The 12,680-nt window shown below is 38.1% G+C and overlaps 1 protein-coding gene across 18 annotated transcripts in view; it reads left to right on the top strand.

Annotated features, from left to right (window-relative positions):
* The first annotated feature begins 72 nt into the window (after positions 1 to 72).
* The window catches only part of PRIMPOL (primase and DNA directed polymerase), an 87,950-nt gene continuing 75,342 nt past the window's right edge, over positions 73 to 12,680 (top strand). For 2 of the 18 annotated variants that reach the window (XM_081521846.1, XM_081521843.1), the window contains exons 1-5: positions 73 to 300; positions 5,721 to 5,959; positions 7,555 to 7,652; positions 8,309 to 8,392; positions 8,846 to 8,975. In XM_081521846.1, the coding sequence (XP_081377972.1) occupies positions 5,780 to 5,959; positions 7,555 to 7,652; positions 8,309 to 8,392; positions 8,846 to 8,975 (492 nt within the window). In that variant the 5' untranslated portion in view covers positions 73 to 300; positions 5,721 to 5,779. Of the gene's footprint in view, positions 363 to 5,598; positions 5,960 to 7,554; positions 7,653 to 8,308; positions 8,393 to 8,845; positions 8,976 to 12,680 lie in introns of all 18 variants that reach the window. The other 16 variants (XM_081521847.1, XM_081521844.1, XM_081521852.1 and 13 more) reach the window with 10 other exon arrangements.

Genomic DNA, 12,680 nt, shown 5'->3' with positions numbered 1-12,680 from the left:
CTCACAGGCCCCGCCCCACCCGAGAACCCCGTCCCCTCAAGGCCCCGCCCCGCCCGAGAACCCCGCCCCCTCACGGGTAGGGCGAGCTCCCGCGTCTCCGGGACGCTGCGCAAGCGGTTCCCGGCCGCCGCTTGGCTGTGGTCGCGGTTCTGCTCTAGAACGCCGCCTCCTTAGAGGCCCGCGCGCTCCCCCACTTCCTGCTCCGGCCCAGTTCCCGCGCTCGGTTTGAAGATTCCGTCCCGCCCCGGAGGCAGAGCCACAGAGGAGCCACGGGTTCCGCCCTCCGCGAGGGTTTTGGAGGTAAACGGAGGCCGAGACCCCGGGGCAGAGAGCAAGACGTTACCAGCGGGCCTTCCGAGAGGGTAAACCGTCTCTTCCCGCCTAGCCTCACTGCCCCTTCCCCCACTAGCCCGCCTGGCTCCTCTGTCCATGGGATTCTCCAGGCAGGAATACTGGAGCGGGTTGCCATGCCCTCCTCCAGATCTTCCCGACCCAGGGGTCGAACCCAGGTCTCCGTCCTGGCAGGCGGATTCTTCACCGTCTGAGCCACCAGGTTTACTTGCGTATAACTCAGGGCGATATTTGGTTTACTTCGTTCTGTGTATGGCTGCCATTCCTTCAGTGCTTATCTGTGCTCTTACATTGTGGCGGTGTCTTTTCAACAACCCTTGGAGGTAGGAATAACAGTTCCCACCTGGGCCTAAAAACGTTGGTTTGCTCTTGTTAAGGGTTACGCAACTCAGATGCTAGGAATAAAGCCTTTATGCCTCCCAGATTGAGAGAAGACCAGTGTTTGGCAGTCCCTTTGTTGCTGCATAGAACTGAAGACGAGGACCTACTCCCAACCTGAACAGTGGTTGGCATGCAGTTATTTGTAAGAGATAACTAGTGGACTAACTTTTTATAACCAGTCCCATCACCCCATAGTGAGACTCAGATCGCTTCCTGTGCTAAACTTTCTTACCAAAATGATGCTCCAGTTAAAGCAGTAGGAGCGGGTTTTCTGTCTTTTGTGTAAATTACACTAATTTACTTAGTTTAGAGAAACTTTAGAGGAAAACAGTTGGCAGTGTCCTCTCAGTTTTGAAATTTCTTTTTAAAAAGGTGTCTCCCACGTGTCAGCTTGATCTGGGCCTCCAAGAGGAAGACTTGGGGGAAAGGTGGGCGGCACTCCGGGTGAGGGAGACTTGCAGGAGTGGGCCGGATCTTGCAGGCAGTGGTCATTATGGTTCATTTGGTGAGAATGCTGAACAATAATAAACCAAAGGGGCAGTGGTTTAGGGCCAGATTTTGAAGTGTTTGGACTTATTGAAGTAAACTTGAGTGTGTGTTAAGTGATGCTCTGAATCATTGAGTGTCCTTAGGAAAAGTTATGTAAATGGTCTTTAAAAAAATTTTTTTATTTACAGTGATAATTAGTTTCAGGTGTACAGCAGAGTGATTCAGTTATGCAAATATTCATTCTTTTTCAGATTTTTTCCCCTCATATAAGTTGTCACAGAATATTGAATCGAGTCCCCTGTGCTTCTCAGAAGGTCCTTGTTTTGGTTATCCGTCATCTCTATAGTAATGTGTATGTGTGTTAATCCCAAGCTCCTGATTTATTCCTCCCATCCCTGCCACATTTCCCCTTTGTAACCATAAGCTTGTTTTCAATATCTGTCTGTTTTGTAAATAAGTTCATTAGTATCATTTTTTTAGAAACTTAGATTCCACGTTATGAGTGATACGGTAGGCTATTTGTCTTTCTCTGACTTCATTTAGTTTGATAATCTCTAGATCCATCCCGGTTGCTGTAAATGGCATTATTTCACTTTTTTTTTATGGCCGAATAATATTTCATTGTACATGTTTACCGCATATCTTTATCCATTCCTCTGTCGATGGACATTTAGGTTACTTCCATGTCTTGGCTGCTGAAAATGGTTTTAAGCGTGATTAATCTGGCAGAATTAGGCTGTTTGGTTGGGAAATCCTGTGAGCAGAGTAGAAAGGTGAAAGAATCAGGAAAAAAACAGTGTACTACTGAATGTTTTCTTCCTTTACAGGAGACTTTTGGGAAATTTAAATTTGAGTTACTCTGTTCAAACATAGGCAAAGTGATTGAAGAAGGGAGAAAAAAGAAACAGTCAATTAGTATATTTAATTACGTCAAGAGTGTATTTCATCTGGGAAATAAACTGAATTACTGTAAATGAAGTTTTAGTCGCATACTTTATTATGAATACTTTAGCAGTGGGAGAAATAGTATAAATATATTACAAGAGGCCTTGAAAGGAATGATACTAAGAAAACATTGCCAAATACTAGAACATTACTAAATATTAGAACTGGAACATATATGTCAGAAAACACAAAATACTGTTGAAACTATTCTCAGGACAGAGGGAGAAGTTGGAGTTGGGGAATAGAAATTGACTTGTGATTAGACAGAAAAGAAACGAGGAGAACTGGGCTGGAGAGAACCTCGGGAGGCAGGCTTCAGTTCGTCAGTGTGAGTGTGTGCTTGGCCCTGTCTGACTCTTGCGGTCCCATGGACTAGCCCACCAGGCTCCTCTGTCCATGGATTTTCCAGACAAGAATACTGGGGTGCGTTGTCATGCCCTTCTCCAGGGGATCTTCCCGACCCAGGGATCCAACCCTCATCTCTTGCAAGGCAGGCAGATTCTTTACCACTAGCTTGGAAGCCAGTAATCATGAAGCATGTATCGACTGGCCGATGTATCGACTGACCAGGTGGTAAAGTGTCAACAGATGAGCAAGTCGAGCCATAAACCTAGGGAAACCAAGGCTACTTAGGTTGGCTTTCTGAGTCATCTCTACATCCCCGTTCTCACTGCCCTCTCTCACTACAATTACTCTAAAACACTCATCCCGCCTTTTTCTAGCCTGACTACCTATAGTTATAAAATCGGTATCAAAAATGGTTAAACAGTCTTTCCTGTGCAAGTCTAGGAAATAAAAGAGCTCTTAAGCCTGCTATTTTAAAATACAACAAATATTTTTCTTTGGGGCTTGGAAATTGTTACAAAAATAGTTATGGTCCCTATGGTGTGAAAAGGGGTTTTCATGTTTAATTACATATATACGATAATAATAGTTTCCCCACCAGGAGTTAAAAGCACTTCTAACGTGGTGATATATCCTCCCAGGGTGTAGGGATAAGGAATATGACAGTCCAAAACCAGAATGCCAGATGCTTTCCTGTTCTCCACTTCCTCTGCTTTTGTCATTCACTTCTGATGCTTAAATAGTCTAAGCTCCAGTTGTCTTTCCACCCAGCTGTTACAGTTTTAAAACTGGGCAAAGAACAAGAGGGAATAACATATTTTGAACTTCTCTCTTTTTTTTTTCTGTTGACATGCATGGTTTCCTCAGTTTAGTAAGTGTTAAATTGGTTTTCTATTGTGACCCTGACTTTCATATATAGTTCTGTGGTCATACTAATATTTTTACAAAACCAGAAAAAAATTTCTTGATACTCTAAGTGTGAACATCTACATGGTTATTTCTAGCCAGTTATTTGTAAGATACTAGTCAATTCACATCTGATTGGATTCTGTAGTTTATTTTCTTCATTAAGTAATTGGTGGAGTTTATTAAAAGTCAGTTTCATAGAGTAAAGTCAGTTCTCAGCTATGTTGTCTAAATGGAGGAGACTTTTATCCGTGTGTGAAGCAGGTTAAATTAATACTCAGAATCTATCTAGCAATAAGGAGCAGTAGCACTTCCATTGCAAAACTAACACAGTTGTATTAAAAATTGCCCCATCACTTCAGTGAAATTGTATTCCTTTCCTAGGCATATCTGTTATGAAATTTATGTTGATAGAATTTTATTGTTTCTTGCTTTATAATTTTCATGTGGATTGAATAACTCAGAGTAAAATTTCTTAGTCTGTTATGAGTCAAATTTGAAATCTATGGATAATATGCCTTTTTTTTACTGACAATGTCATGATATTCCTACTCTCTCTTAATCTTTTAGGGTGATTCTGTTTTCCCTTCCAGAAAATATGTCATTTGCTCGTGAGTTTATGTTGTTGTAAAGTTTTCTGCTAGCATTCAAGAGCATGTTTATCAATATAATAAACGAAGTCCTGTATATGTATTGCCAAAGGAACATGGGATTTTGCCTTCAAATGCTTTAGTATTTGTTACTGTGTCACTTACAAGAAACTAATGTATCTGTTTTCTACATACATAAATTACAACATAGTTGAAACTAGTGAAGAAGGAAACTATTAGTTATTTCTATTTCTTTGTAAAAACTAGGCCAAAACTTGCTGGCTTTAAAAACAATTTTTGGGGCAGTTCTTTGGATCTCTCACCTGAACTCACTCAGGCTTACTCGAGCATTGAGTTCAGGTGATGATTTAAGATGGCTTAACTCCCATATCTGATAGTGGTACTGGCTAACAGCTGGGGTACCTTGGTACCAGGAAAAAACTCTGTGAGGCTTGAGCTATAGCATGAGGTTCTCAGAGCAGGACTCCAGGCTCGCCAAATCCCATGCAAAAGCACTTATTAAACCTCTGCTTGCTTCACATTTGTTGATGTGACCTTGGCCAAAACCAGTCACATGGCCAAGGCCAGAGTCTGTATGGGAGTGGTCTTAGATGGCAGCTCTTGATGGGAGGAATGCCAGAGAATTTGTCCCTATATTTTTCTCTATACTGGCAGCTTTTCCCCTCTTCTAAACTCCTATCCTTTTTCCTTTGTAAGTAAACCATAGTCCGTCCCAAATTGGGGAAGTATTGCCTGACCCCCTGACCTTGGTATGGCTTACATGGAAGCTTTGTATTCAAACAAAAACATATGTCACTAATAAATGGGTTAAAATGCGATCATTTCAATTTACTAATCACAAAAATACAGTTATTAAATTACAGAGATGAAGATTGATTTGGGGCTTCCCTGGTGGCTCAGATGGTAAAGAATCTGCCTGTGGAGAAGGAGTCTACCAACTTCAGTATTCTTGCCTGGAGAATTCCATGAACAGAGGAGCCTGGTGGGCTAAAGTCCAGGGGGTCTTTTTTAAAATCATGCTTATGATTACCATACATCCCAAACCAAAACTAGCCAATATTGTAATTTCTCGTTCATACACTGGGTTATCCTCCCAACTAATAGCTGTTTGAGGAGAAAAGAAGAGCAGTGGGCAAAAAAGGAAAAGGGAGCTAAGAATTGTACAGTGGTGCCTTAGAAATGAATTCTGCAGTGGGAAATAATAGCACAGGAATGCCACCCACCATCTGGGCCAGGTAGGTAGCACTTGATATAACAAAATGGTTATAGTAAAAACTATAGTGATGCAAAAAAAAACCCAAAAACATATTTACATGAAGTATTGTAATTTGTAAAACATTTTCATATTGCACTGTCCTCAAGATAACTGCATAAAGATCATGTTGCCTCCCTTTTTGCAGCTGATTACCATTTAGGGAACTTCAGGTCTCCTGCATTACAGGCAGATTCTTGACCATCTGAGCCAGCAGGGAAGCCTGCGAACTTCATTAGCTGTTCAGAACTGTAGCACTGTCAGACGAAAGAGCCAGGATCTAAAGATTTCTGACACCCAGTCCTGTCCTTGTTTCAGATTAAAACTTCATGCAAAACAAGCTGTAGAAGCAGGCAGAGAAATAAGCAGAAATGAGTTTTGAAGTTTTACAAGACAAAATATATTCTCAACACGGAAACTGACGTCCTTGTTTGTTTTAGTTGTAATTGATGGAAGTCGTACATGGGACAGGCTTTAGTCTTCCCACACTCCTGATCCAATGAAGAGAAAATGGGAAGCAACCCTGAAGCAGATTGAGGAACGAGCGTCCCGTTATGAGAGGAGACCGTTGTCCTCCGTGTACAGACCGAGACTGTCCAAGCCAGAAGAACCACCTTCCATTTGGAAACTGTTTCATCGGCAAACTCAGGCTTTTAATTTTGTTAAAAGCTGTAAAGAGGTAATTGTACTCATCTTTTTCTTTAGGGCTACTATAACTTTAAGATTTCCAAAAAAGACTCTGTTGTCTGTCTTCATTTCAGGCCACATATTTTACCAGAAGAATTTAATTGCACTCTTTTTATACTATTTAGGAAAAATACCCCTATGAGTTATTAACCATTTACTTTATATTGATAGTGAAAAAGGGTGACATCAGTTCAGTTCAGTTCAGTCGCTCAGTCGTGTCCGACTCTCCGCAACCCCATGAATTGCAGCACGCCAGGCCTCCCTGTCCATCACCAACTCCCGGAGTCCACCCAAACCCATGTTCATCGAGTCGGTGATGCCATCCAACCATCTCATCCTCTGTCATCCCCTTCTTCTCCCGCCCCCAATCCTACCCAGCATTAGGGTCTTTTCCAATGAGTCAGCCCTTCGCATGAGGTGGCCAAAGTATTGGAGTTTCAGCTTCAACATCAGACCTTCCAATGAACACCCAGGATTGATCTCTTTTACTTTATATTGATAGTGAAAAAGGGAGACATATCTGGTGCCAAATAGTTTAAAAAATTTGTAATGACATAGAAATGAAGCTGTGCTTAGAGGAACAGTGACTATTCATGGACTGAAAAATAATGTGAGTTTAAGAGTAAAACTAAAATAATACCCACAGAAATATCAGCAAAGAGGGTGAGTGGTGTGTGGGATTGTAAGGATGAAATAAGGGATCAGAGACTTGAATTTGAACAATGGCAAATGAAAATGTCTCAAATGTCATAGCTTAGCGTTGATAAGCCCTAGAACTTACATCATCCTACCAAAGCACCCATGTTTTTCGCTTTCTTCTGTCCCCTTTGTGCTTTGGAGAGGTAGAGTGGATTTCTCATAATTTCCAACACATCAGGAAAGTGGGAAGAAGTGCTTGCTACTTGCCGGCCTTACCAAGGGGATGGTCCTCAGAAGTAAACAAGCAGCTGTGTATTGCACATCATTTGTTTGTTGGGCCCTGTTGGGAATATAAAGAAATATAGTGAAAAGATGCGTGTATCCAGCATAAATGAAATATATTGTGATTTCACTCATTGATGATATATAAAAATATGCTAAAAGTTTTTAAGGAGGAGGACCTTCTTTCCCTAGTAACTTGTTAAAGTTAAGCATTTTAAAACTTTCCTTAAGCTTTTGAGATTAACATACAAATATATTTTTTAAATGGTTCCCATATGTTTTTGTATGTTCTAGGGAATTTATTAATTTTAGCCCAAATTAAAATAGTGTTCAGGTAGTTTTAAAAATTACATAAATTAGTAAGTAAAATTACAATAGGAAGTTGAACAAATGATTACAAAATATATATATTTTTTTCTTTTTAGTCTGGATGTTCTAATTGTTTGTGCCTTAAACACGTATTACCTGAGTGACTAAATATAAATAAAAACAAATAACTAGATTTTGACTGGCATTGACTTAGTGATTAATTTTCTTATTTTTAATAATACAAATGTTCCAGTTTTTGAAAATTTGAATGGTAAAATTCTTTATGAACATTTAATAGCTATAGTAGACTTTGAATTTGCATTTTTACTAATTTTTGATATTTTTGATTTTATAAAGGAAGTTCATGTATTTGCTTTGGAATGCAAAGTGGGTGATGGACAGCGTATTTACCTCGTAACAACCTATGCTCAACTTTGGTTTTACTATAAATCCCGGTAAGTAGCTTTTAAAAGATAGCACATCAAAGTTACATCTCCTTCATCTGGTAATGCTGGTGAAGTTAAATCAGGCTGCCTGGGCTTTCATAGTTCTCAATCACCAGTTAGTTACTCCTTTACTATTAGAACTGAATTCTGAAGTTTCCTTGTCAGAAGCAACACTGAATCTCACCAGGTGCTAGGAGAGAAAAATTGTGTGTGTTTGGAATTCCTGTACCACGTGATGATGCAATTCCCCTATCACTTTTTGTTCAAATTAGTATAAACATTTTATTTGCATATGATGTCACTAAGCGGTTTATCAATTAATTCAGCATCTGTTCTTAATAACCCCTATTAAAGTCATACATCTTTTTTCAGATTATTCAAATAACACCTTTATTTTTAGTTAATTTTCGTTTATGGAGCCTTTCCATTCTTTTGTCACCTAGATAGAGCCATGAATTCTGTCAGTTTTCTCTATGTCTGGCATCTGTTTTAGAGATCTCTGCAAATAGATAAATCTGTATATATGTCTTCCACTGGCTAACTTCCACCTTTTTCTCCCCTGAGCATGCTTAACATTTAAGGCCAGAGTCAGGGCCAGACTCTTGAGAGGAGAGTGGGCACATTATTTTTATTGCTTCATCTGTTTTAGCTTTCCCCTCTTAAAGGCATTCCTCTCTCGGTGCCAGTGAGAATGAAATTGTAAATGTGAGCATGGAAAACTCCTTGAAGTCAGATGATTCAGAATGTGTGTAAGCAGTTTTTAAAATATTCTTAATGAAAATGTGCAAGTTAAAAATTTTCATTAAAAATTTCATGGAATCCCAAGTGTATGTGATCCTGGGATCCCAGTTTGAGAAAGTTCTCTTCTCAAACAAATTTGCTTCATGGTAATAATCAGAAGCAAATGTAGAAGTGATGTCTGATATCAAAATCATCTGTGAATAAATAATAGCATGAAGTGGACTGTATTTTCGTTAAGTAATGTTACAGAATGTGATTGTTATATCTTGTTGGAGGGAAGCTCTTGATACTGTGATCCATAAACTTGGGGTCAGCAGTTGTTCATTTTATCTTGTCTTAACTATGTCATAGTTATATGTCAATAAATCACAGTGAATATGCTATCTTGAGATACTAGAACAGCTTCTGTGATTTAAAAAGAATGAGATATAAACCTAACCATCTCGAATTACTCAATTCAGAAGAAATCTCTTACACTGCTATGAAGTCATTCCTGAAAATGCTGTGTGCAAGCTTTATTTTGATTTGGAATTTAACAAACTTGCAAATCCAGGAGCTGATGGGAAAAAGATGGTTGCATTACTCATTGAGGTAAATTTCATACTCAGGTTTTTCTCCTTATATCTACTTGTCTATCTTTTCATCATTCAGTCATTAAATGAATTCAGTCATTAAATGAATCCAGCCCATGTAATATACAGGTTCAGTGTTTCCCCTCTTTTTTCTCGTTGCTCGTACTTTTGACTTCATTTCTTAATAGCACTCCTCTGAGTGAACTTCTGAAAAGGAGGAAGTTTCAGCTTATGTCTGTGTATTTCATAATAATACTGTATCCAATTTAAAAAAACTGAGAAAAGTGGCAATTTGGGAATTTTCTGTTTCTTAATTATATATTCTTTTACATTACAGTTGATTCTGAATGTCAAGTGAAGTAATTTTTACAGTAAAAATTGAGTTCTGAGATAAACTTTAAGAAAATTCAGATAAAAATAGTATGAGAATTTTTGAGCTGACAGACATTTTGGAAACTATTCTTGCACCATCATAAATGAGGAAGCTAAAGCCTAGAGGGACTTAATTTCAGTTCCAGGTCCAACAACTAGTTACTAGCAAAACCTGGTCTAGAAATAAAATTATCATTTCTTTATTTTTAACAAAGAGAAAAAGTATAGTTCTAGTATTTACTTTTGATTTAGCAGTGTCAGCTAAGAAGTTAGTAATAAAAGGAATATGGGCTTGTGCAACTAAGCTCTGTTAGGTTCATTTATAAAATCTTTTAAGATTGTATGGGTTAAGGTGTACTATATTAACTATTGTTTGGCCTCAGAGTAGGTATTAACATTAACTATTTTTTGTTTTAGATGTTAACTGTAGATGAATCATAATATTAAAAATACATCCAAATTAAAAAGTTTTTGATTAAGAATATCTGCTGATTATGATCGATGTCTACATGTTTTATTATAAGTTTATTTGAAAAAGGTATGCAAATGCTGTTTAAAAAAAAATCACGTTAGCTTTCTCCTGGCTTTGAAGCAAAAAAAAGTACACATAGGTTCCCCTACCCCTCCCAAAAAACAACAAAAAAGTTGTGTTTTTCTTAAGGTAGCCATTGGACTCTTAAAAATAAATTTAAATGTTTTATTTCATTATAGTTCTTAAGTTGTGTTTAATTTCTAACCTTAATTACATTTTAAATAATTGATAAACACTGACTCTTTTCTGATGTATGATACACTTCTACTACCTAAGGAAGGATTTATTATGTGGTCTCTGGCAAACAAGAAATTAAGATTGAGATTTTACATTGACACTTCAATACTGTTAAAAGAGAAGTACTTCATTATATTAGAAACTAGAACCTTATCCCTAAAGAAATCAATACTAGTGCAAATCCTATTTTTAATAATGATTAATGAACATTGGTATGGCAAAGATCTTGTAGATATTTAAATTTTTTTCCTTCTCATTCTTTATACAATCTTATACAAATTAGTCTTGAACCACGAATCTTTTACATCAGCAAAAGTTGGAAAAAGTTGTAGAAATCTGAATTTAAACTTATATAGCATTTTTATTTAACATGTTTACCATGTTGGTAGAAAAATTATTAGGATTATTTTACTTATATAATCTTTTAAATGATTATATTTAAATTAATTTCATTTATTGGTTACTTTGTAAAGCTTATAATCCAATAAGTACTTTTCCTTTAGAGTCTCTGTGGGGAGGTATAAGTTAGATTAACTGTTACAACAGATTGTTAATAAATAACTGTCTAATCATAACTAGTGATAATAACTAGTTTGATTCAATAACTTAACTGACAATTTCAGTAAGCAACTCTGCCAAATGGAGTGAATTCTGGTGCTTAAAGCATTTTATAAAACTGTTGATAGGTAACATCGCTCAAACAGTCATATATTTTTAACTTCTGGATTTTACAACTTTTAAATAAATTAAAAACTTTTAAAATTGAGTTATAGTTAAGTTACAGTATTATGTTAGTTTCAGGTGTACAATGTTAGTGATTTTAAACTTTTATAGATTTAACTTGGAAAAGAGAACTTAAGGGAATTATGAGTATATTTATCACCTCACAATTATTACATTTATTCTGTAGTGCTCCAAAGTTCAAAACTCGACTTTATTAAGTTATCAAAATCCTTTCAGTCCCTACTGCTGTCAGCGTGGCTAGGCGTTAAGAATACAATGGTCAGCCCAAAGGGACGTGGTTTCTGCTTTCTAGAATTTATCGTGTAATGGAGGATAATAAGTTAAGATAGATTTACTGCCATAATAAGGGCCTAAAACTAAAGTGGTGTAAACAAGATAGAAAGTTATTTCTCTCTCCTGTAACACCTGGATGTGACTCCATTGTATTAGAGACGAGGCTTGTTGCTTTGCTGTTCCTAAGATGCCTTCATTTGCATTGTCCAAGAGGGCTCACCAGCCCTATATCTGCATTTTAGTTCGTAGAACAGGGGAAAGGGTGAGCATGCCTCTCACCTTCAGATTGTAATGTAGAAGTGGAATATTGTCCTTTGGCTCACAGCCTGTTGTCCAGAACTTAGTCACATGGCCCCCACCTTACTGCAAGGGAGTCTGGGAAACGTAGTCCTTTTTCTGGATGATATTGTATCTATCCATAATCAGAGTTCTGTGTTTACAGAAGCAGGAGAGATCAGATAGTGAGAAATATTCTCTGTAATATAGAGGAAACATCAAAAATTTCGCACAAATTAACATAAAATAGCAGCTGTGTAAGTGCTACAACTCGAGGTAGAGTATATGGGGGAATTTGATGTAGATAAGGAAATTGAGGAGGCCTTCTCAAAAAATTTACTGAAGGAGAGTAGGATCAGAGAGCCTGGTGGGGGATGGCATGCTATAATAATATCAAAATAACATTAATAAACACAATTCATTGCTTAACTGTTAGGTATCCTGGGCTTCCCTCATAGCTCAGTTGGTAAAGAATCTGCCTGCAATGCAGGAGACCTGGGTTCAGTCCCTGGGTCAGGAAGATCCCCTGGAGAAGGAAATGGCAACCCACTCCAGTATTCTTGCCTGGAGAATCCCATGTACGGAAGAGCCTGTCAGGCTACAATCTACAGGGTCACAAGAGTCAGACACGACTTAGCAACTAAACACCACCACCATTAGGTGTCTAATCCCAAGATAACCCTGCGTGGTAGTTCTTAGTATGTCCATTTTGTAGAAGAGAAGACTGAGGCTTCAGGAGAAGTGACCCATCCTATGGCTGCACAGCCAATGCTTTTATGCAGTTCTATGTACCAAGTACCGGGCCAACTCTTTACTCTCATTTTTCTCTTTGCTTCTTACAATAACCCGAAAAGTTGGGTTCTATCATTATCCCATTTTGTAATTGAGGAATGTTAGGTTTGCTCTTGACTAAAGTGGCAGAACTGTTAAGTGGCAAAGCTAGAACTCAAACCTAGGTCTTTCTGGTTTATTTATTTATTTATTAAAGGATAATTGCTTTACAGACTTTTGTTGTTTTCGGTCAAACCTCAACACGAATCAGCCATAGGTATATATATATCCCCTCCCTTTTGAACCTCCCTCCCGTCTCCCTCCCCATCCCACGCCTCTAGGTTGATACAGAGCCCCTGTTTGAGTTTCCTGAGCCATACAGCAAATTCCCATTGGCTATCTATTTTACACATGGTAATGTAAGTTTCCACGTTACTCTTTCCATACATCTCACCCTCCCCTCCCCTCTCCCCATGTCCATATGTCTATTCTTTGTCTGTTTCTCTGTTGCTGCCCTGT

The sequence above is a fragment of the Giraffa tippelskirchi genome, chromosome 8 (genome assembly GCF_054371585.1).
Source record: "Giraffa tippelskirchi isolate mGirTip1 chromosome 8, T2T-mGirTip1v1.2.pri, whole genome shotgun sequence".
NCBI classification, from domain to species: Eukaryota; Metazoa; Chordata; class Mammalia; order Artiodactyla; family Giraffidae; genus Giraffa; species Giraffa tippelskirchi.
Note: the sequence above shows the minus strand (reverse complement) of the source record. Positions and strands in the feature narration are given on the sequence as shown.